General features: G+C 37.5%; 1 protein-coding gene across 1 annotated transcript in view; it reads left to right on the forward strand.

The window, feature by feature from the left end:
* Positions 1-26,489, forward strand: part of LOC125688141 (pinopsin-like) — a 79,396-nt gene that overhangs the window by 17,147 nt on the left and 35,760 nt on the right. Inside the window, exon 3 of the mRNA XM_048933788.1 lies at positions 9,847-10,172. Coding sequence (XP_048789745.1) covers positions 9,847-10,172 — 326 coding nt within the window. The remainder of the gene's footprint in view (positions 1-9,846; positions 10,173-26,489) is intronic.

The following is a 26,489-nucleotide window of genomic DNA, read 5'->3' on the forward strand; positions in this document are numbered from 1 at the left end:
ACCAGCTGTATACTGTGCAAAATAAAGTACCTTCTCCTGCTTGTTTATTCTGACTCTGCAATCTGATTATTTCATTTGGAAATCCTGTTCTTGTATTATGAAAAGCACTAAATAATCAACTCCCATCCACCTTTTGATAGTCTCTACTATTTTCTCTTTTTTTCCCAATTTCTAATAATCCCTGATGTTTACTTTTCTAAGTGCTGATGAGCATTGGTGCTTAGCAGAAATGATTTTCATAAAATTGTCTGTCATAACTCTATTTCCATAGCAGTAAGTCAGTCAGATACAATCACAGCATATTTAAAGCTAGGACTGTTTTTCTTCACCTATGACAGTTTATATCAATACAGCATTTCATCTGCTCAGTGACTTAGTTTCATGGATTGTTCTGCAGTACTTCACAGTCAGCTTTGCTGATTTTGAGTTATTCAGCATAGCATGGTCAGAAAACTTCACTCTTCACTATCTTTTCCAGATCGTTTATTAATATGATGAATAACATTGTGTCTGGCATAGATCCATAAGAGACTTTAATGGCCAAAATTTTCCACTGAGAAAACTGTTTTCTCCTGTTCTTTACTTCTTGCTTCTAATTGATCATTTATCCATGTGAGGATCTCCGTTATTGCAAGATGGCTTGCTATCCTTAAGAGCCTTTGGTCTAGTCAAAGCTTTATGGAATTCCAGGTAGGCTTTACCAAATAGATCAACCTTATCTGAATGACACTGTCAAGGACCACTAATGAATTATTTAGTCATGGTGTCCCTCCATGATAGCCATGCTGACTTGTACCAATATGTCATATCTCTCTATATGTCTACTATTATATGCTCTAGAGTAATTTCTACTAATCTATCCAGTGTTGCAGATTAGACTCGCTGACTGGATGAAATCTGCTGTAAATCTCTTCATAGTGAACACAGCAAAAGATTTCCTCTTTTAACATCCTTTTGAGCTTTAAGGACTGGAGAATATCCCTTATTCTCACTGCTCATCTTTCTGGTGGCAAAATCAGAAGGGACAGGGGTTGGAGTAGCCTTCTACCATCTTTCTTCTTACCTCTGTAACACATGATGTTGTTGGGTAGTGGAACTGCTGAAGAAAATCCCAAGGGCAGTGTGGAGGCTAGTCTACATATTTTGACATTGTATTCAAACTAGCAGATGTATGACTGGTTATTGACAGTCATAGCTGGTTATTTTAAAAAATAAATCGACCCCAGTGAAAAACCAGTCTCTTAGCATGACTAGCTGGTCATGGTCTGGTGGAAACTTGACTTCCTGTCTGCTATAATCAAACGCTGTAATTTCACCTCTTTGCTGACATGGTACTGTGTCTCCATGGCGTGACAAGCCCTGAGACTGTGCTTTATGTTACCTCTGTGCAGATGCTGAGCATGAAGGAAAGTGCCAAGGTGCTCTCCCTGTTTGGAAAGCAAAGAAGCACTCCTGGCAAGAGATGGAGGTCCTGCAGGGCAGCACAGGCATGGATATGGAGTTGCTGCCTCGTACCTGAACATTTTGCAAGCATCTCTCTGATGCACCAGCACTGTGCAATCATCCCTGTTTCTCTCATGTGCACAAATCCCCTAGACTTCTCCTGAGATGCTGCTGTATAGGAGCTCCATCTAGTGCTGGCTTAGCTTCTCACTCTGACTCACAAAAGCCACTGAATAAGTACACTGATATGGAGGCATCCTGCTTAGGATGCTGAATTTGCAAGTGCTCACACTGCTTTCCAGAATGCAAAGGAGCCCTGAATAATAATTTTAAAAAATGTGTGGAGTGATAAATTTAAGTTAGTATTTTTGTTTGTTTTCTTGCTTTTATACAGCAAGTATCACTGAGATGCAAAAGGGAATTCTTTGCTATATTTATGCCATTTGGAATAATGTGTTGGTTGGTTGATAGGCAGGTGTATTAATAACATAGCACAAAAGCATAAATCACAAGATACAACCCAGAATTAAGGTCACTCTTAATGCACAACACATACACATTTAAAAATTCAGTGACAGGGAAAGAAAAAAAAAGCTAATTCTTCACTATTAAAACTAATGCCTACTATCTGTACTGAAGATATCACTGAAGACAAAAAGGAAGGCATTTCATACAAAGGAAGAAACAGGGAAATGCTTGCTGAGAAAAGAGCAGGAAAGATTTACTGAACAGGACCCAAAATGTTTGCAGTCAGGTTTGTCCCAGCAGGCTTAGATGCAGCAGTGATTTCTTAGTGATTACATTCAAGTGCCATCAGAGTTAAACTGTTACCTCCATTAGAGCTAAACAGAAAGTACTTCTTCAGGAAAGGGAAAGATTGCCTCCTCTTAATGGACTTGTGACTGCAAGTCATACAGGCAAAAGAAAAAGAATTACAAGCACTGAATAAACAACTCTTGGTTTGTTTACTTATAATCACAGTGAATCGTTGATATTTGAAGTAGCCTTTGTAATGTAAGCCTAGAATGCTGGCATTTAAAAACTGGTTGTAGCTGCTAATGTGCAGCAAATTATTGTGGTAAATATTTTCTCAATTTCAAATCAGCAGAAGTGCTTTTAATGACTTATATGTCAAAAGGAAGTGATGAGTAAACTTCTAAGCATTCAACTAGAATCAACATCACTTAGTGATCTCTGGAGGCCCCTTCCAACCTCTACAGTCCTGTGACTCTGTGAAATGCAAGAATATTTGTATTTACTCTGTTTTATTATTGATATGTTTAATAGGAATATCCAAATACAGCTGATCATGTTTTAGATGCATGTTCCTTTCTCAGCTGCTTCCATGAGTTACTGAGGCATCTATACGCTCAGCTGCAGCTCGTGTTATTTATACCAGCACTGAATTTATCACTGTAATTTTGCTGTATCATAAAATGACTTACTGTGATTTCTCAATTCACTGCAGTGTATATGGTGGGCTGAAAACTTCAAACGCAGGCTAGTACTGTTACTTGTCCACCAAGGCCTTGAGTCTATTCATTTTAACTCTGAAAAGTGCTCTAGGTTCACCAGGGTTTCCTTTTTAGCTCTGGAAATGTTTGGGATCTTCTACCAAAATCTGTCAGTAGATAGAGTTTGGCCCATAAAATACATCTCTCTTTTCCCTTTTGGAGGGAAGAGAAATAGTAAAATACCAACATTCAGACAGCAAGAAACAGGAGCCACACGTATCTTCCACCCTCCATACCCATTGTCCTCCTTTCTAAATACTCATTTGTGCTTCTCACAAAACAAAACAAAACAAAAAACAAAACAACACATGAAATAAACAACAGCAACAAAAAGAAAACAGCCAACCTTCGTTAAAAAAATGTTGTGAAAGTCCACATTCATGATCTCTTGCTTGTTGCTCAGATTTTCTTCTTCACTGCTACTTTCCCACTATCCCTAGCAGCTGTGGAACATGATAGCAGGCTGTTAGTTGAATTAAGAGTGTTTCATTCTCTAATGCATATTGAAGATCTGGCAGACTGATCAGCTTTCTCATTAATACCTGTGACAGCTCTGGCATCGCACAGGAGAAGAAAATAAAATCTGGAAAACCTCCCTGAAGATCGTGTATGAGATGGGTATATTTTTCCCTGTCTTGACTATGGGAATGAAGGGGCTGTTATAAGACTAAGAGCTGGAAAGCAGAGTGAAATATTTTTTCTAAAGAAAGCATCTTTGGTGTGGGGAGGCCAGTTATCAGGTCAACAAATGCTCCCCCTGCTTCTGCCCAGAGGGTCAGCTTTGGAAATTCTCTGCTTTTATCATTATAATAGTCTTAATTCTGCATCTGTAAGAAAGTCTCTGATGGCTCTGACTGTTGTAGTGGAAATGACTGTATTTTAGTGGAAGAAATGCTTTGATCTTTAAGGTAAGAAGAACCCAGTTGTTTTGCTTGTTATTATTATTAACGTAACTGGTACATCAAAGATGGAGACGCAGCTGACAGAAAAGCTTGCTCCATGTGCACTCTCATAAAGCCTCCAGTTCCATAGCCAGTGTTAGGTAAGGTACTTTGGCCCAGAGCTGATAATTTCACCTGAAGATTAAGCTCCCATTAGAAGGGGAGCTTGCTGCTTTTTCCCCTCGCTGTTCCCAAGCCTCCTGTAAGTTTAGGAGACATATAAATTACATTGTGTGAAAAGTCCCTCAGGGTATTTTATCAGAAAGGCTTCTAAGGAGATACAGAAGTGTAAATATGTTGGAAATGTCATATCTTTTATTTTAAGTTGCTTAAATTTTTTATGCTTCATTTTCATATGAGGTGTATTTTATTTCTATAGAGAGGCTAATAGAAATGCTCTCTTTCACATTCAGGAATGTTGTTTCCCTTGAAAACAACATGGACTCACAGATAAAACTCATTTTGTTTAACACAGTAATATATTTATGTAATACCATTTGGAAGCACAACTTGGAATTAAATCCTAAAAATCAAGGTGGTAAGAGACCTACCTTATCTGGAAGGGGTTATTTATTGTTTGTTCTGTGATGTTGTGTGTTCTGTGTATTGTTTGTCCTTTTACTTCTATGTTCCTGGGGAAGTCTGATGAAGGAGGTCAGCCAGAAGCACCAACAGATTAGTGCCCCAGCATGGGGTTGGTATTCCTTGGTATTCCTTGGTATTCCTTGGGGTATGTTTAGTCACAAAAGCCTCTCCTTCCTTTTAGATCTTGCTTTTCTCCATCTCATTTTGCAGCAGTATTTTTATCATATTCTCCAGCTACTGAAGCAGCAGATTTATCAGGTGCTACCTGAGAGACTAGAGAAAAGGACTGTGGTACATGGGAACCCTGGCACTTAATATCCCCTTGAATTCCTCCTCGTCTTTTCTGGCTGACTCTGGTGGGTAGCCTGATGTGCATCTGTAGGTGTTTGGCTGGCTCCATCACTCCTTGGGTCAGCAGCAAGCGCAGGTAGGCTGCTGGCACCCTGCCTTGCACTGGTCTTGCATCTGTATCTCCAAGCCTAAAGTCAGTGCATGCTGCAAAGATCACACCATGACTGCTTGTTGTGGGGGACCCTGAACTCTATTGAGAGGAGCATGGCATGGCATAGTATAGCATGCCTGTCAATTGTTTCCCTGTTGTCTTACTGTGAAGAGGATGGTACCTATGCAGGTGAGTATATTCTTGGCAGGCACATTTTCCAAGCAAAGAAATACAAACAAGAAGCAACAGCCTTGACTGAAACATAAGGGGGATATAGGCAGGGTGCAATGAACCCAAGCATGGACCACTTCATGAGGACAGTGGACTCCAAAGTTGTACAAAATCTTTATTTCAAAAGCAATTTGTAAATCTGTAGGAGGTTTAATAAATGTATAGTCCCTTGATCTTGCTGCACAAAGGAGACTGATCTCTTGAACACAGAGTTGTGTGCTTGTGGGTTTGTGTGAGTGAGTGAAATATAAGAGAATGAGTGTGAGAGTGTGGAATCAATTTGCACAGTTTGGTGTAGTAAAGTTTTCTTTGCCTTTTGTAAGAGATGGCATCTCTTTTTGATCCATTAATGTCTTGCAGAAGAAGGTTCGTTTGCTTTTCTACAAGCTCAGTATGCTTAAGCTTAGCTGACACTTCCTTACATTGCCAATGGCCATTCATAACCAAAGTACAATACAGACTATGTGTTCTGTCGTCCAACTGTATTGCTCCAGAAACCTAACCATGATGACCTTGAGAAGCTTCAGGAGGAAAAATGTACACAAAGGCAGTCGTCAAAATGCTTACCCAATATGAGAATCTCTGGGATTCTCAGTTTTTTGTAACCTACGGATCATTGGCAGCCTGCATGCTGTTTCCAATTACTACATCATAGCGAGCAGTGTAAAATAGCAAATAACTAATATGAAAATGTAATGCTTTTAGCTGAGACTCACAGGAACAGAGTGTAGTAATTTGCTGTGTCCTTCACCTGGTGCCATACTCTTGCTGTGCTTCTAGGAATAAATGCATGGATCTTTAAGTAAAAGTAAATAATGGATAATGTCTCAGATGGTATTCCTATAAATGAATGCCTGTCTTGGTTTATGACTTTAATTTAGTTTCTTGCAAACTAATTGCTGTGTAGAAAAGCTTCATGCCTCATACCCAGCTCATCTCAAAGTCATTCATTTCTATGGCTAATTTTTAAATAATAATTTGGTCCTGTAATGCAATTTATTGTGGGGTTGGTTTTTGTTTTTTTTTTTTTGTTGTTGTTTGTTTGTTTGTTTGTTTTTTATTATTATGTCGTCTTTCAGTTCTGTTTATAAAGAACCTCACTTGGTTCCTGTATATGCATGGAATGTTGAGGGAGCAAATTACATCCCTCATTGTAGTTAACTCCTGCAGAGTTATCTGGCTAGGCACCAGCTCAGGGCCCTAAATATTTGTTGGAGGCAAACTCTATTTAAATGTGCAATTCCAGAACTTAATATTGTTGTAATTTTAGAAAACATTACTCATCTGAAATTAATATATGCAGAGTAGCATAGTAGAGTCATAAATATCCCTGTAAATTAAGAATGGAGCGTGGGGATAAAGCACTGCAATTAGCTTTAAATTATGATTACTTTCCTCTTTTTATAACTTGATTTTTATTTTATTTTATTTTTAGTTTCTTTTCTTATTATTAAGATTATGGAGGTTTTATTAAACCATAATTCTAAAATATTTAATTTTTTTGTTTGTTTTCGTTTTTAAAGCCAGTATTCTCATTAATTCCTATGAATGCAGCAGACACATTGTAAAATAGAATAGCAGATAATGGCAGGGTTTCAGGCAAAGGCCGCAACAGTTCAGTGCATATGACATTAAGGAAACTCTGATATGCAAAGATAGGAGACAGAATGAAAAGTAAAAACCTTTGTTCCACTTTATCCACTCTGGATTACAAGATCTTTTCACAGTCCAGTGAGCACTGAGTGACATCTAAAGAGAATGCTGAAATATGCTCTTATAGCATCACGATCTTTCAGGGTGAAGGAAAAAATGCATGCAAGGGTCAGCCCAGCAACCCTTCCAGGATGGCAGCTGGATCAGTAGGTTTGTTTTAGGTATGTGGTGCTTTGATGCTCTTGCACCACCAGCGGATTCCTGCCCACTGAGGGAACAGAGAACATGTCTGCTGCTCAGTGAAAGCACATCTGGTTCCTCTTCCTCACTTTCCTTCTGTCTCAAACTACAATTTGATCACAAAACCTGGCATTGTCTGTCTTAGGAAATTATGTTGTTTCAGTCCAACAGAGGAGGCCTGCCTGTCATTCAATCAATTACCCAGTTATTTGGGTTCATAGCCAAGTATGGTCTTGGAGAAAGGTTATTTCTTGATGTGGTTCTTATATTGCTGTTATTCAATGTTGTCTTTTTTGGGAAGCATCAGTGATCAGTGCAGAGTGGTGTTAATTGCAGCGTTATTGAAAATCCAGCTATAACACAGGCCTTACTGCAACAAAAAGAAAAAATAAAAATATTGATTTTTTGTTTTGTTTTGTTTTGAACTTTTATGGCTTGGAACTCTATATATCACAGTTCCTATCCTCCAGAAAAAAAAAATGTAATGTGTGTCATGTCAGTGGAACTCAGTAATAAAAGGTGAGTAAAGATGAAATAGCTCCTGCCAAGAGGTGCAATTAAGAGTCTCCAATCTTCACTTGTGTAGAGAAGAAAAACTATTTGCACTTACATAAAGGAAATGGTATGAAGTGTTTTGTGTTTTTAGTCTGATTGTAAATGCTTAATTTAGTTTTGACTGACATTGCTGTGGTCCTAATTTAATGACTGAGCACTGATCTGTTCTCAAAGAGACCAATCCTGCATGCATGGCCAGTTGTTATATTCAGGTAGCAAGGTCCTGAGTCAGGGAAATTTGAACAGCTGATTCAGACCTTCTGAGCAACACTGTGCCCTCAAGGCTGTAGGCTGTTACCAACGAAAGCACATCTCATCTGCCATCTCATCAAAATGGGAGTGTTGCGCCCTCATTTACCATCAGAAGTAGCACAGGAGTAATATAACATATCTGTAGAGCATGCAGCTGGGAGGAGGGAATTTCTGTTAGCCTAGACTGCTTTCTCTTAGTGCACGATGGTCTAATCTAAAATGCACAACTAGATCCATATCACTTTACTGAGACTGAAGTTTCAAATATAAAATCTGGATTTTTGCCTTAGGTACCCTGGGTATCTATGTGAGATAAGTGTTTCTGATAGCAAGATGCTCTTTAGTCAAGCAGATAAAAGCATGGAAAGAGGCAATGCTAAGAAAGTGAAGATAAATATGTGTGGACCAGGAGCAAAATATTGCAGAAGATCCTTTGTTCTTGAGTCTGTAATTCACAGCCTGCTATTTATTTTTTATTTATATCTTGAGGTATGTGTTTAATGCAGAAGTTATGGCCAAGGGCCTTCAAGAATAGTGCAGTAATATATTATGTAGAAAATCAGATTAGATAAGAAATAATCAGAATGTCTTTCCATTGCCTCGGAAATAGCTAGTCTGGCCTTAAAATAAGTTTAAAGCTAGGCTCTTGAACAGTGTAATTCAAATGAATTCAGTGAAGCTGTGTCCTCTTGCAGCTGTAAACATATCTAATTTGTAGCTTTGATTTCCCATAAAGAAAATAAATTAGTATGTTCATATTATAATAACAAAAAAGATATTTTCTTCAATCGAAGTTGTCTTATCCTCGTGCTCCTTTGCATTTTCCTCTTCTCTTCCCTTGAGTGATAGGTTCTCCTATCCCAGAAAGCAAGCATTCCCACTGGGTCCTTTGCCATACTCAGCTCTGCACAAAGTATCTGTGAATTGTTGTTAGGATGGCAGAAATAGCTGCACCTGCAGCCAGCTAACGAGGAAATGAGTGATGGAACTGTGGGAGAAAGAGAAATGTTTTGTCTGTGGGAAATATCCTGCATGTTTTTGTGTGGGTGGTGGTTCGCTCAGGTACAGGACAGACTACTACTACCCCCAGGTGAGTGTCTGACTCATCTCCATCCCAAACATGGAAAGGAGCTCTAGGAGAAGCTGATAGTTAAATTGGCAAAACACAGACTCATAGAATTATAGAACGGTTTGGATTAGAAGGGATCTTTCAAGTATCTAGTTCCAACCCCCTGCTACAGGCGGGGACACCTCCTTCTAGACCAGGTTGCTCAAAGCCCCATCCAGCCTGGCCTTGAATGCTTCCAGAGAGGAAAATACTGAACAGAAACATGAATTACAGCTGTGAATTCCCCTGAAGATCAACCTTTTTTTTTTTTTTTGGTGGTGGTGTCCAAGGCTCACTGTTACCCTAATTCAATTTTTGACTGATTATGTGATTTATATGTAAACAAAGTTACATCTCTCCATATCAGACTCATGCTGAGAGTTGTCTGATTTTGCCCTATATGTGTGGTCAGAACTAAAGATATGTATAGATGTTGGAGCAGAGTGTCAAAAAGCTGCTTTCTTTTTTGGGCTCCCAATCTTGAATATAAAGCTTTTTCTATGTATAAAAAATGCAATATTTGAAAATGCTCATGGAGGTTATAAACAGAATATATCTTAGCAAGGGAATCTTTCAACAATTTTTTCAGTTCATGCAGAAAATGTATTTCCTTGGTTAATACCAAAGCATGTAATTCTTTGTAAATTTCCCTGTAAAAGGAGTAGTCTATAAGCATGAAGACCTTAAATTTTAAGCTAAACACAAGATAAACAAACTCTTTTTTTATGATTAGGAAGGATTTATACATAAGAATAGTTCTCACTTCTGCTTCAAATAATGCTATAATCAGGAAAATTATAGCCTTATAGTCTTATTTCTTTGGGCTTAAAGTGGCTACCATGTAAAACAATTAAAGTAATTGCCTAAATTAATTCATTGCAGGCATCGTGTCCCTGATCTCCCTGGCTGTCCTGTCCTACGAACGCTACAGCACCCTCACGCTGTGTAACAAGCGCAGCGATGACTATCGCAAGGCGTTGCTGGCAGTTGGCGGTTCCTGGGTTTATTCCTTGCTCTGGACTGTGCCACCTCTGCTTGGATGGAGCAGTTATGGGATAGAAGGTGCAGGCACCAGCTGTTCGGTGCGCTGGTCCTCTGAGTCAGCTGAGTCCACGTCCTATATCATTTGTCTCTTCATATTCTGCTTGGTCATCCCTGTATTGGTCATGATGTACTGCTATGGTCGGCTCTTTTATGCTGTCAAACAGGTAAGCTGCTCTATGCTGATAGTGGAAACTGCGTTGAGAAATATGTTTAATTTTTCCTTTATTGATTTGGAAGTAGTAGATGATAGACAGCAAAACAACAAAGCAAAACTAAATAGAAAAGTCCACACAAATCCGAAGGACAGGGCAAGGGAGTCTTCAGCAAGATCCTCCTGAAGTCCTGAAGCTGCAAACAGAACCATCAGACAGCATCCATAAAGATTCTGACTTTGTGGTTTGGAAATATTGCGTCCTACCAAAATCAATATATCAGGGTAAAGGTTACACTTATAAAGTCAGCATACATCTGTCTGTAAGACATCTGTGTAAACATTTCTTCCTATTTTTGAATCATGACATTTTAATAATGTCTGCTTCTTGATCTGTGGACTCCAAACTCCTCACTAATTAAATTCTACTGCACTTTGCAGAGTTATCCCAGGGGCCAACTTTGTCCTTGTTGTTCTACGCTGCATGTAAAAATTTCCTTAAATAATTCTCCTACTACAGCTGCTATTACCACTGTTACTATTACTACAAACGACACTCCTCTAACTGCTTTTAGGTACATGCAGATATTCCAAAATGAATGTTCAAAAAGACCTTGCCAAGAGATGTGGTGTTGTGAAGTTTTAATACTCTTGGGATGGTAATGAAATGGTTTGCTGATGAATAATGAGAAAGGAATGAGTGTATAAGGTGTTCTCTAAAAGGTAGTTCTCTAAAATGTTCAGATAAATTAACTAAAGGTTTTAAACAGGGAAAAAAGAAGGGCAGTAAATCCCTGAACAGAGTCTCTCATACAGAATTAAATTGGATGTAATTCACTTTTGATTAGTCATAAGAAATTAAGGTTATGCCTTTTCCATGATTTGTCAAAACTTTCAGAACACTTAAGGCCCAAATGGGAAATCTTCTTGGTTGAGTGCTGAGCCAGTCAGTAAAATCCCTTTGATGAAGCACATTTTAGTACTCGTCTTAATGCTGTGAAATGGTAACATGGAAAAAATTTCCCTTGATTGTAAACCATTAAAGCAAAGTTGAAGACTATGTCTGGTCCCTGGGTAGCTCTATCCTTTACCATCACCCTAAAGAAAGAGCAGGATCTTGAAAGATGTAAAACACAGAAGATACAACTTTTATAAACGCTTGTCTTGTCCTTCAGCACTCACTGTCCTTTTTGACAACAGTTATCACCACATTGTATAAATGCTATTATGGATGAAAAGACCTTAGCATGTTGTTCATTTTCTAGTTCTAAATGCAGACCTGTGGTATTTTATTCATTGTATTTTAAAAAAATGCTAATGTACATTAGAAGTATTGGTCAGATCATTATCTGTATGGCTCTGAAGAAGCTATGGCAAACATACTGAGGAATCAAAGTATACAGAAGTCTTTCAGTTTATAGGCATTTTATATTTAGACGAGAAGACTAAGCACAATGGGTAGAAGAAATGTTGATTGATCAATTAAATTCCAAATAAAAATATGGGAAAGAATAGAATTTTCAGCAATTATTTCTCCTCATTACTCCATGTGCTTTCTAGAGTGATCTCTGGAAGATGGAGGTTTGAGACCCCTGAGAAATTTTGTGAAGGATGGAAGTGAAAAAGAATCAATCTTGCATAATCAATTGGAAGGAAGGTCTTACAGAACTAATGATTATTAAATGCAAAGGGACTCCAGTGGGAATCAAAACCTTTCCCTTTTCTTTCCCTTTTGCTGTGATCCAGGTTCATAGAAGCTGCCTAAGCATTTGGAAAGTCTTAAGTAGCTGATTTTTTACAAAAAGCATTTAACTCTTTCCTGGATTTCGTAAAAGATTTCCTTGGGAAATTATATTTCAGCTAGAAGAATCTCTTTAACCATCAATCCTCATCTTTCCATGCAGTACATACTTAATCATGAATTTTTGCATTTAATAAATTTCCTGTGTAGAATTTCAAAGAACATATCATGACACAGTCACTGAAACACAGGATTTCCTTCAGTTGTAAGTCGGTATACTGTAATAAACAGGGTAGATTATGAAACGCTAAAGTATGTTGTGTTTCAAACTGGAGGAAGAGATGAACAGTAGCTAAATAAAATATATTACTTCTCATATAAAAATAGCGTTGGTGTGATAACGTGAAAAAGAATAGTTAAGAGAGGATATTATATCCATTGTAATGCTGTTAATTTCTGGCGTGGGCAAAAATTTGTTATCTTGCAACAAGATTTTATTCTGGCCTCATAGCTTAAAAACAGTCCTTCTGTGACCCTCTCTGTAATGTAATGTATGATGATATGTAAGAGCACTGCAAACATAATAACTGCGTTATCCCAAGCTTCATCTGCTTGGTAAATTTTCTAAAATATGCATATTTTCACAGGATATTTAGACATTTTTTATGTTAGAACATTGCAGAGTTAATGGTACTGCACCCTGAGATCAAGAGTACAGGAGTTGCGCCGTTATTAATGCCACAGTGCAAATTAATTGAGGTGGAATAAATACCTTAATAGATTTAGGATAGTTAATGCAGGAATTGGCATGAAGCCTGCATTTTCTCTTTGCAGAACTGTAATTATAGGTCTGCTTTTCTCTTCTTCTTCTCTAAATTTAGTCTCATGCTGAAGCATTCTGACACTTGAGGCATTCATAAATCCTATGAATTCATCAGCAATCTGAGTAATGGTAAAAGATTTCAAGGATTTCAGTAATACAGATTTTATAAAGGATCTTCTTTTCAAGGAATTACAAGTCAATATAATTCCTGTATGAATAATGGTAACAGCAAAGGCCATTAAATAGTATTACAACATGATTGCACGATTGTCTCACAGTTCTTACTGTTTATCAAGCTCAAAGACCACTAGGAATTGCTGAAGTTATTTTCTCTTAAGGTATCCTTTTTTTTTTCCAGACTAGCTTTATCTGAACAGCTGAGTCCTGTTGCCTCTGTGTTTGTGCAACACACTTGGAAGAGCTGAGAGATGGGGCTGGGTAAACGAGTCACTGGAAATTTTTAGCTCTTAATAATAAGAGAATTTCAGAGGTGGTAAACAAAGTAACTCTGAAATCAGAAAAACAAAATTAAAACATGTGATTTGAAAAGCTGCTAGTGATCTTAGCAGTGCATCAGATTTTAAGATGGACAGAAGCATAAATATTTTATTAGACTTTTATTCTTCCCTCTGAGTCCACATTCTATTTATGCTAATCTTTTTTCCTGTTTTTTTGAGATGTTCCTGACCTGTTCTTCCATTGTTACAAATGCTGAGGTTCAGTTTCTCCTTCAAGTTTTCCTATAAAGATGGTGTGTCTGATGTCTATAAGTAGAAAGGGGCAAAGTTTTCTCCCTTACAACATATTATTCATACATATTTTATTCGTACACATTCTACAGAACAAGGAAAAGAAACTGACAATAACTTACTTCTCCTACTGTGATTAGATTTGGTTTTTTTTCAGCTCCTTGCTTATGATGCTTCTCTATGACTCTATCTTTGTATTCCCTATGGAAAAATGTTCGTTATACAGTCAGAGTCAGTTGTTTACACTTTGAAAAGTGGGATCCCAAATGTGGAATTACAGAGATTAGCGTTGCGATCACTGTAGCGCAGAGAGCACAATATGATTAAAATCCTCCACTGAGGCACCCAAAGAACTCATATGAACCAGCCTAATGAAAATTAGAAAAACTTTTAGAATAGTTCTCTTCAGTCAGTATTAACTCCTGCTCACATAAAAATCCTGCCCAAGGAGACAAAGAGTCCCAGAACATTGCTTCAAGAAATCTTTTCAGATTGATTTTGTGAAGACTCTCCTTTTGCCTCACCTCATTGCCAGTATCTTTCATCAAAAACTGTGCCTGAGCAAAGCTCAGATGGTCTTTATGGAATGTAGCTAGGACATTGAGAACAAAAAAAAGGATTCTAAGCAGAGCACAAAGGCTTAAATACTAAGTGTGATGTATCTCTGAGCATGCAATTCTTGCTCAGGGTAGCAGTCCATGTGTTACAATGGGCGAAGGGCCAGGGGTCATACCATCCAACTTTGGAGCTAAGTGAAACAAGGAGCACCCACCATGATTTTCAATTTGATTTTGGCTGATTTTCTGAAATCTGTATTGCTTATTCTGTTTTGATTTTGAAGCATATTTGATCTTCCCCCAATCACCTTTTAACAGAGAAGCAGTAAAGATGGAGTTTTGGAGCAGATGGTTTTGTGATCTGACCTGATAGCCCTGCTGCGTGGTTTTGTTCTCTTTTCCCTTAAGGAAAAAGTAGAATGAAGAACATTTATTACATTCTTACATGTCATTACCTCATTTCTGCATTTTTTTCACATTTTACACTGTGAAAAAGTTCCCTTTTTGTAAACACAAAAGAAAACAAAAAACAATGAAGAAATTAAGACTAATTCAGAGGAGGAAGGAACTTGCTTTATCAGTATACCTTGTCCTCCATCTCATGGTTCATCTACTCATATTTAATTCTTCAGAAATCAAAATGTAGATTCAAGTAGTGAAATGAACCTATTTCCTCCACAGCAACTTTTTTTCTTTTGAAACAGCTTGGGTTTTTTTTTTGAAAAATTCAACATAATTTCTGACTTGCAGGTTTCATAGGAGGATCGGGTAACCTCATTTTATCCCATCTGCTGACCTTTCAGAGTCCTTCCACCTGATCTTCTCTCTCTCTTACTCTTTCCGGACTTCAAGTTACAAAATTTAGTGGAGGAAAAATCTCAGGTCTCTCTTTCACAGAGTAATGCTCCCAGAGTGAAATTGTGACTCAATTACAAATCTGAAGAAACTAATTTAAATTTCTGTGTAGTGAGATTTCCACTCCAGTATATTTCTAAAAATCATTTAATAAAAAATAACTGTAATGATTTTGAAATCTCCTATGCCCACAGAGAAATTCTGGGAAAAAGAAAAAGGGGAAGTGTGGATTTTAAGACTTCATATTCGTTAATCCTGTTTTATGTCTACTATTTGGAACAGCTGAAATTATCTGTAAGAGCAATTTTTTGCATCATTCATTAAGGTAGTCAGGAAAAGACTGCTTTACAAAGCAGAAAGATTGCTCTTATCTTAGAATAATAGAGTGACTTGGGTTGGAAGAGATCTTAAAGTCCACCTTGTTCCAATCTCCATCTCTCCAGAGATGCCCCCCACCAGCTCAGGCTACCCAGGGCCCATTCAACCTGGCCTTGTGTGCCAGGGGCACCACAGCTTCTCTGGGCCATTTGTTCAGTGTCTCACTGCACTCTGAGTAAATAATTTCCTCCTAGCATCTAATTTACATTTTCCTTCCATTTCTGAAGCTCATTTGAAAATGATTATTTGTAGGAAGACAATGCATTAGGACAGAATGCTCAGTGATTTGAACTGAAAATAAATTATCTTCACATTATACAAAGAGTAGGATGGAAAAGCAATAATTATTCCATCATTCCTTCATATACTTCATATGTCTATTTATAGGGAAACTCAATTTTCTGAAACTTTATTGTTGTTGGCACTAAAGTTATGACTTACACTGAGAAAACTGGTAAAGCAATTATGTACCATTATCTCTGTCTTTTAAAAGCCCCAGATAAAAACAGACTGGTAGTCATAGGCCTTTTAGAAGCAAAGCTCAAAATCTTTCCAGTTATTTAATGAAACAAACAGGATCCAAGAAATGTAATTCAGGTGAAGATGATGTAGATCTAGTCCCTTTGTACCCATAGCTCATCTTTTTCAAATGTGATTTGGTACATTTGTGGCTTGAGATAGTTGCAAGTGTATTTGATCATAACTGCATCAATGCTGAGACAGATGATTATTCTCTTTAGATAATCTTATCAGTTTATTTATTACTCTGTATTCATAATTGTTGTTTCTTCCCTTTTGGCCTTCATGTGCACTCTCTCTCCAGTCTTCTAGTATTATAGAGGAAGAAATTCTTGGCGTTTCCATCTTGAGGTTTGCTGTAAAAGTATCACAACTACATATAATTCACAAGCAAAAAAACTATTCAGCTAGCGTTTGAATGGATTGATGTATTCTTTTGCATCATTAGGAGGTTATGGGAACTTAATTGAAATATAAATCTCATGTTAGGCTGAGAGAGATGTGATAAATCTTAGCAAAATATAATGAGACATCTGCCAGGCTATCAAATGTTAGAAAGTAATTTAGTTGTGTATCTTATAGTCAAAATCAGCAATAAAATTCTCAAAATAAATGTCTGTAAAAGTGCTGTATATTCTTTAATAGGCATGCATCATCTTATTGAGCAGTTGTATGACCTTTGCCCACTGCACAGCTAAAGCACACAGATGGTAACGCACCATTTTTGATTCTGCGATAACAACACCCAGAACATGCCTTCTTATCGATTGGTTTTAGGATTTTGGGACTAAGAACAGGATTCTAATCATAAGAGTGATTGACATTCCTATGTAATAATATATCCTCTTTGCATCTAGCTAATTAGTCAAGTAGAAAAACATGGCAGCTGATATTCTTTTAAAGATTGTTTTCTTTGAGAAAAAGGAGTACTGAAATCCACTTGACTCCATGTAGTCTATATAAGTGTTCTGTTTTCTGAATATATGGTTGTGTTCAAGTCTTCTTAACTTCTGCCATGGTGAAATTTCTCAGAAACACGTAGAGGAGGCAGTGCCAGACGCAACTACTTTCTTTCTACTTTGCAAATTATTAATAAAAGTCATGGACTTTCATTATAAAAGAAGAAAAAAAGTCAGAAAATCATTGTTCTTGTCATTCTTCCTTGAGAGGGGATTATGTTGAATATATTGGGGTTGTTTTTTGTTCGTTTGTTTTAAGATTAAGGCTTTACAAACTGTAAATGGTCTTAGATGAGCATAAACATTTCAGTATATCAATTGCTTTTCTTTCTGATTTTTTTTCTGGTTGTTTCCATAACCACTCCCTTCTTTCATAGGGAGCAATTTTTCATATGTTTCAGCACTAAGAACTGAGTCACTCTCGTTTTCTCTCCTGTAACTGGACAAAATTTCACTGTTGGGCAGAGTCCCTGGTAAAAGACATAGAACAAAATAGATTATCTTACACATAGTGCTGTGGACTGTTTGTCCAGAATATGGCAAAAGACTTTCATAATAGCTATCACCATTCATTAGTTCCCTGTTTTAGCCCCTCTTTCACTGCTGAAAATCCTGAGGGCTCAAGGTAAAGCCACTGAGGCAGCTTGCAGTGGCAGTAGTAGATGGAAATTTTATCTAAGAACTTAATCACATAGTAAAGAACTATGCCAGTATGAAAATGGCAAGTCCACATTACAGAAATGAATGTGAATGATCGCTATGTGCTTACAGAAAGAAAATCCTGTAAAAAACAAAAAGTTAAACAAGGTAAATAAAGAGCCAATTTTATTTCATAGACACATTAATTTCTAATCTTACCAGATAAGTAGAATGTTTTTGTTAGCTCAGTTGAAGTGTTTGCACGTGTGCACATGCAAACTTCTGCATAAAATGGATTCAACGTTTATTGCCTGAGAAATGCAGTAGGGCTGTCAGGCTTTTATTATCTTAAAAGTACACATTTATTAAACTGCATAAAATTATGAGATCATACTCATATTCTAATTTTTTTTTTTTTACCTCCTGTGTTCTATGTTTCTTTATGGTGAATGCTGTCCACAACTTAAGACTTAGACTTAAAAGATACGTTTATGTTTCCTCTATGAAACCTGCATTTCATCTTCTGAGGCAAACTTGGTATAATATGAATATAACAGGTTAAACGAGAATAAGTACAACACTTTGGAAGTGATGTGAGGTTATGATGACCTTGCAGTATGTCTTTTCATACATTGCATTTATGCAGGGTAGGCAAAGCACTCCCTCAAATCATACTCTAGAAGCGGTACAATTTTATTCTTGCTTGTGTGGACTCTGCACATAGGAGCACTCATGCTCCAATGCATGCTCAATTTTGAAATGTTTTTACATGGTCAGGGAGCTTCCTTGGTCTTGAAGTAAATGGTGCCTATGTCCATAGCACACTGTGTTTGGCTTAGGCCATCCACTGGACTTTGTGCAGTGGCCCTCAAACACAGTAGTCCATATTCTATTTATTTGCCCAAATAAAAGTATTTGAAAGAAACCACCAGGGCTTCCTTCCAGCATGGTAGAGAGCTCCTATAGCATGGAATTAAGGGTCTTGCTATACACTGATTTTATAGCGGAGGTGTTCGGTAGGTATAAGTCTATGTCACAAGGCAGAGAGCTAGATAGAAATGAGGGAGCCAAACTTGGTGCAGTCTTGTCTATACCATCTACTGGGAGCTGTCACTGGTGCTTTCTGTCTTACATAAAGTGTCTGAAGGTATTGTCATAGAGATACTGAGGCAAATCTGTGCTAGGGAGCCAAGCATGCTAACGCTTGGGCAGGATAAATGATTAGAGCTTGATCCACTTCATGCAGTGAATTTATTTAGTGATACAGACATAGTTATTCACGCTGCTAAAATTATGTGCGCAATCCATGACTTCCTTCTCCACTGACATTTGATTTTAATTTTAGTATGTGAGTTAGGAAAAACTTGAATTTTTATTTCTTCCCTAAAAGCAGCTTTTTGTACGAAAGGAGTTCCATGTGTGCACAGGAATCTGTAAGTTTCTGGCTTTCTTCCTTGACTTTAGACAATTGTGAATACTGTTTTAAATAGAGCTGGCTGGGAAACAGACTTTCTGGTCTTTTCCCAGTTTGAGATCTTTGATGATGATTTCTTTTCTTGAAACAAAGTCTAAACCACATTATTTTCCACAGATCAGGAAGCAAGTAGTATTTTATTTTGACATAATCCCCCACTGGAAGATTTAGCTGTTATAATACAAAATAGCGTCCTCTTGACCCTGAAACCACTCGAGGTCCTGGTGCCTGTGCAAAGAAGTTGGTTAGCCTAAACAATGTGGAAAAAAGAGCCTGATAATCCTTGGAGCTGATGAGCTGAAGTGCTTTTGAGATCTCCAGTCTTGAGCAACATCGCTCTATGAGGTAACTAGGCGCTAAAAGAGCGGACATTTTAGATCTCTGTCATACTGTCAAGGAACAAGAGAGAAGTCCAGGGAAACATGAGTTCCAGAGAAGTGACTCAAATTTGCGTTTTCCCATAGAATATTTGCATCTTAGTGAATCAGGTTCCCAGTACAAAAATGTCACACTAGAAATAACTTCGAGCTTAGCTGATCTACAGTTCACCTCTGCAAGTGAAGCACCTCTATTCTATTGTTACAGAAGAGCCAAGGGAGTTTCTGTGGTTCTACCTAAACTTTTTTCACATTCTCCTATTTCACCACCTTGTTTGGTATACATGATTTGATATGGTAATAAATGTGCGGCTCTCACATTCATGTAGTTGCTCATTGCTCTTGTTTAGCAAGAACAAACGTGCAAAGATAACTATTCAGTTTGCTGAATCTCATGAGTATGGTGAAGAAATGTTGAAAAATTATGCTAAATTTCACATGTTCCAGTGATACTCTCTTTTTCATGTTCATACTGCCAATTTAAATCAGTATTGATACTTTTTTTTTTTTTTTTTTTGTCAAAGCTTGTTTTCTCTTCTGTTTTTAAAATGAAAACCCAGGCTCTTTTATGGAACTCTTCCCCTTTATTAAATTGTTGCTGGGTTATCTGGAACACTTATTTGTTGAGACAGCATTTTGGAAAGGTATGACTTCTTGCAACTAAGATAAAAGAGGTGGAAAAAGGCCATAATACTTGGCCATGCCTCATAGTGGGTCAGTGGGAATTGCCTGCAGTGTTCCATTAGATTAAAACCGGGGTCATACCTCAATTTACTAGTATTTTACTGGGTCACAGGCTCTACTCATTTCAGTTGGCCATCTGTTAAGTGAAGGCCACTGTCAAAAGAGAAAAATGATGGCAAAAATAGAGCCCATAAGAATTTAAACATGCAAAACATATAGCAGGCAGCATTTTACTTGTCTGTATCAATGCAAATAGATTGGCAACAGTCTAAGAGCCTTTAATTATTAACCTTGATAGAATCCTATAGGTCTTGATACAGAGCATCACTCAGTCAGATTAAGTACAAACATAGTTTTGTGTGGCCTGACACTGATGCTTAAGCAGCAATATTAGAACTTTTTCCTCGTTTACCACCTGGATGAGCTGTGTGGGGCAGGGAGGAAGAGATTGGCAGTGAATGGCAGTGAATGAAGGCAATCTTTGGGCTGAAAGTTAACCTTTATTGCATGCATGCATGGCAGAGGGATAAAGTAGAGAGGCCGGGCTGGAATGGGAGAAAGGAAGTGTGAGTCCTGAGACTTGGCAGCAGGCTGAGCAGGTCTAGGGGAGATCATGCAGCACCCCAACAGGGGAGCAGCTTCCAGCAGAGTGAAAGCAGTCTCTGTGAAATATTTAGAGACTTTCAAGGTTTTTTTTTGTTGTTGTTGGTTTTTTATTTAATTAAGTTCAAACATATGGCTCTTCAAAACATCTGGTTCTTTTGGAATAAAAGAGAGTTTGTTAAGGCACTTTATTGTTTGCACCTGACACTTCAGTTTTACAGGGAGCCTCCTTCAGTGAAGAAGCACTTGTCCAGACCTTCCCAGGAGAAATGGTACTAATCCATCACACCACAGAGTTTTACATCATTTTGCTCCAGGCACATGATTCATTTGAATTTCAGTTCATTAACAGTGCAGTTGTCATGTGAACTCTTCAGCTACTTGATTACAGAGATCTTCAGATTAAAAATCTCAGGAATCCTTAGGCAGTAAATCAAAATCCCTTCGCACAGGTAAATGCTAAGAAGGAAAAAGGTATGATCATAAGTAACCCATGTTGCCTTCAAAGAAATGTTCATAAAGTTTATTGCTGTGTTTCTCAAGTTATTTTCAAGGTGATGATGCTTAATCCGTTGGCTCCCCAACTTTTCTATTTTATAGTTTTCATGATAACTACTTTCTGTTATTATTTAACCAATTTCTTATGTTAAGATGATTAAAAAGTGAAAAAGAATACTTAGTTCCAATTTTTAAAATTTAGGAGTCTGAGGCTTCTCCCTGGTTATCCTTTATAAAAGTCTGCACTGCATGCATCTTAAACAATGAACAACTGCCTCTGGATTTAGGTAGAGTCATCCTAATTTACAATGAATGGTAATTGTTTGACTTTCAATAGCACAACTGACATCTGCTAAGCAGTTAGATTAATCACAGCTGTGTGTGTGATAGGACTGCCTTTAGGGTCTATTCCAAACATTCTTTTGTACTTATGAGTGGTAATCTAAATTCAAATGGGAGATCTGTCAACTAAACTGCTTCTCAGATAATAAAAAGGCATGTAGGGTAAACACCTAAGGAGATCTTAATAATATTGAGCTGGTTTGTTTCTCATCACATAAGAGACAGAAGAGGTGCAATATTGCAGTTTCAAGGAGGCTATAACATCCATTTTATCTGGTAATGTAACACCTCTGCTGCACTTGACCCCAACAAGTGAAAAGAAAGATTCCCATTAGGGTGATCTCTTGCTACTTCTTTCTGGCCTATTAGAGATGAAATACAAAATGTGAAAGAAACCAACCTGCACAGAAATAGATAAGGAAGAAAATGATAAATATTGTGCACCTAAATTAACAACAAAACAAATATTCCTATGATGAATGGAGATTTCCTTCCCCTGCAAATTTTGAAGTATTTTTTATTCCTGTTTACAATTCCATTGAACATGTTTAAAGCTTGGTTATAAGCTGTAAAACACTACACACAAGCCACTGCCTCATACAGAACGTGAAATGAGTATTGCCAAAATTTTCTGATCATATGTATCCCTAATTGAAGACCAACAGCAATCCTCTCTGCTCTGCCTTAGAGTAGGGATAGGTAGGAGATGGGCCTTTAAAAACACCCATCTTGGGAAAAGTTCATCCCACTAATTCAGCTGAATACTGCTCTGCACTCCATTTGTATGGCCTGTACGCACTAACTGAAAGCCTTTAAAGGCCTTATCTGGTACTTTTCTTTCAGTTGCTGAGCAAGTTCAAGATAGTTGTTCAGTCTAAATGTCAAGTTAAAAGAATTGACTTTCACATCTTTTCAACATGGTCTTTCTGCATCAATCTTTGAACCTTTTATGAAGGCAATTTGTAACTGTGGTTGGCAGTCTCACCTTGGCCTTTTATTAATTGCATGGGACGTCTGGGAGCCTTTTCTTTTTGCATGTTTTGTTTCTCTTTCCAATACTGAAAAACCTTTTCTGCCCTGCTCATGCTTCCGTTCTCCAACACGGTCAAGGCTCAGTAGGTGCTTAGTCATATCAACCTGGCGCATTTTGGATTTTCTCACTGTAAAACTAAATGGATTTGCTTTGAGCTCCATTGCTTGCTGAGGAAGATCAAGATTGTAATTCAATCTAAATGTCAAGTTAAAAGAAATACGATTCCAGCTTGCTGAATCATCTTGTTAACTCAGCACTCTTTTTCACTTTGACCTTTCCTTGGGGAGGTTCAGGTATTGCTCAATTACTTTCTGTCTTTACAGAAGAGTTGTGGAGTTTTATAAGGCTAAATCATCATTCTCTCACTGAGGTGATAAAATTCACACTGGACTTCATACTGGCTCTGATTTTATCCATCCCTACTTACTCGTTGCATTCTTAAGGATTCTTCTGCCATAAAACTGAGAAATGCGAGTGTTGCTCACAAGCGAGCTGAATTCGTTAGATCCATATTTAATAAATACTGATTTGAAGAGGCATTGGGTTGGTAGAGAATCATTACTGGACTAGCTTTTATCTTGGTACAAATGCAGGTGTGTTGCTTTTCCTGGATGTTGTGGTTATGAAACGAAGGCAAGAATAATATACCTTAAGTAAATTGGGCTATAAAAGAATATGTCCTAGTGCCAGCCTCATCCTTACAAGATAAAGGACACATTTTGCTATTGGAAATAGTGCTAATTTACAGACTGAGAGAGTGAAACAAAGATCTGATCGTTTACCCTGTGCAGGATCTCCAGCCCCAGAACTTGGCGTTCCTTGTAGTTCTGTTACAGCACTCATCAGAATGCATGAAACCAAACATGTTGCAGTAAATATCCATGGCAATTATCAGCTGGGAAGTGAGTGCAGTTGATTAGGAAAGTAAGCAAGGTCAGCTTGGGTTGGCTGGGCAGTAGCAATGACTGTCTGAAGCAGGAAATCTAGGAACAAGGAGAGCAAGAAGATTGGGAAATAGTGTCGTAGATCAACAGTGGAATGAACAACTACACCTACTGTGCCGCTAGAGGGGGAGAACAGAGTTTGTAAGCCCAGAAGGGCAGCAGGTGGACAACAGCACCTGCAATGAAACATTTATAATGTATGTGCATACACATACATACACAAATAATGAAGTGATCTCAGTTATCACTTTGAAGGAATCAGTTTGAGCAACTTTATAAAAAGATCATTTATGTGCTCAGGTAAATCAAAAGGATAAATAGAACACTGGGAAATAGTAGGAAAGGGATTCAGAGAAGAATTCCCATTCTTATTGTATCACTGTATGAATTTAAAAATTGCAGAGAGATAGAAGAGGTAGAGAAGAAGAAAAGGCAAAAAGAAAAAGAAAAAAGGATAACTAATTTGACCAGAGCTACAGAACTTTTCAAGGACAGATGAAATAATAATTTTAAAAAAAATCCATATATACCATTGCTCAAACATCATAATTTTTCAGTTGTAGTGCTACAACTGCATTTTTATTTTTTGTCCTTTATTCTGATGCTTGTGTCATAGTTGCACATGTAAAGAAATACTGGTATGAAATAGAAGAGGAAAAACAGGGTCATTAAGCTAAAACGGGTACTATAAAGAAGTTGAGGTTTTTAAGAACTGTGGAATGCTGATGACCCTTCTGTCCAGGCTATTAAGTAAGCTCTGCTGTGTAAAGAAATTCAGGCATTACCATGAGCATAGTCTTTGATGATAAGATTCATCAGTTTTTTCCCCTCCTTTTTCCCTTCTTTCCCTCTTTCTCTACCCCTCATTTTCCTGTCCTTTCCCATATTCTCCTTTTGTCTCCTTTTCTCTCCTTCCTCGTCATGCTCAGTTACCTATGCTGATAACATTCCATCCAAATTCATGTGTACATTTTGGTACAGCTAATTGTTCATGTTTGCCAACTGACAAACTCTAGCAGAACTGTATTTTTAACCCCTAAATTTGGTGTTTTTTTCTTCTGAGCTGATACATTCTTAGTTTCAAAGTCAGTAGTTTCACTGACAAAAGATCAATTTGCTGTCTGCTGAACCACCACTGCACTCCTACAGAGCTTTAACCACTACATGGAAATACTCAAACATGCCGAAGAAAAGCCATCATCTGATTTTAATTCACAGAAGTCTGCTACTGTGCCTTTATGTCAGTTCCCTCAGGCTAGGTGAGAATGCATGGCAGATAGCTCAAATGAACCATTACAATGTGGTAAAAAATTTTTGATTTGGATACAAGATTTGGAATTTGTGTTGGCTGGTTTTAGTTGCTGCCAATGCTGTGCTGTTCTTCTTGTAACCATATAACCCACAGATCTGAGCTACTTCTAGAAATCTTATCAAAGTGCTACCTGCAGAGGGCTGATAACAACATAGAAGTATGTCTGCCGCCTTCATCCCTTTCTACAAATTGGAAACAAATTTGAGATGAAGAAAAACCACTTAGAACTAAATTTCCCCAGAGAGTTACACCAGCTAATTTATAAGTGGTTACTTTATTCTTTTCTTACTGAGATTCTATGTCATAATAACACTAATTCACAAGCTCAGAGAACTTGGAACTGTCAGGATTCAAAAGCATGAGTGGTATCAAAGCCAGTATGTAAGTGGCTGTTGCCATCTTTCCTGCTTTTTACTTTCCATGTAATTATAGGCCAGAGACATTATTGAAACAGAGTTTGCCAGCTAATCAATTCTTACAAAGTTGCAAATTCCAGTTTTGACATGTCATGTAGCTCTTTTGCATATCAGCACCACAGCTCATTGCCAGTGTACTTTACAACTGTGCTCCAGTGCTATCTGTACTGTGCTCTTTCTGCAGAGAGATGTCAAGAATTTATTTAAGAATGGTGAACTTAATACAGCTCATAGCTTTGTTCAAATGCGTGACTCTCCCACAGAAATGCCAGCAGGTCTCTAGTGCTATTACTGCTATTAAAACTGCTACTTTTTCCCTGAATGATGCTGGTGTCTCAATAGAAATCACTGACCTGCCTTAAAGCAAGTTTGGTGAATTCTTTTTCAGTGAAGAACAGTGAGATCCAGTTGCAAAGTCAGTTGCAAATATTCTGGAGACATACTCTTCTCAGATGAATGCTCCGTGCTATGGGAATTTTAAAAAATTGTCTGGTTTTCATAGGTTAATATCTGTATAATCTCATGTTCAACATAGTTACACAAAAATATCATGAGAGGAAAGAAAGGTATTTTTCTGCCCACTTCATTATGTGCTACAAGATGAGATAACTCTGGCTCTTGCCTTCAGAGGAGAGTTAATTAATTTCCATGTTATCAACAATGTACATGTGAAAAAAAGTCATTCTAGGCACAAATAAAAACAATATATAAACAATGAAGCTAAATATTAAGTCAGGAGTGCCTCTTCAGTATAAAGTAACATACGTCACAAAGAATTAATGCAATTTTCCCAGCCTCTTTGGCACAGAAACCAGGAGACAGAATTTATTTTCCTTATAATTTTTATTCTTGCTCTCACTACACGAGGACTTCAGTCACTTTGCAGATCAGTGTTTCAGGTCAGAACTGACAACATGGGTTGGCCAAAAGTTGGTTAAATTGAACTGTACTCATTTACATTCTGATGGGTAACCTGGTTTAATTGATTTTAGTTGTTATGTAAAACAAGTTCTTGAGTCCCTATGAGGTGCCCATTTCAAGGAGAACTGTTAAGAATGGGCATGAATATTTTTCCCATGTATAAACTCTACTACTGAAAAAGTGTTAGATCTTTGTACCAGTCTTACAAATATCTCACTGCAGTAGAACTTTTTATTATCTTGTCTGGATATAAAAAAAATATTTTAATTTAATTAATAAATATATTTATTTTAGGTAGGTATAAAAAAACAATCAAAGTACCTCATATACTTTGAGTATTTGGAGTAGCCATTGGAGATATGGTTTCTGAACATGGCAGGTACAAATAACTAGTTTATTTGTAGGAATTTCTTCATGGAGGGCTTGGAAGAGACCACAAGACCCCTCTGCTAAAGCAGGTTCCCTACCGTAGTTTGCACTAGTAAACATCCAGGCAGGTCTGTGAA

This window comes from Lagopus muta, chromosome 1 (assembly GCF_023343835.1).
Source record: "Lagopus muta isolate bLagMut1 chromosome 1, bLagMut1 primary, whole genome shotgun sequence".
Classification (NCBI taxonomy): domain Eukaryota; kingdom Metazoa; phylum Chordata; class Aves; order Galliformes; family Phasianidae; genus Lagopus; species Lagopus muta.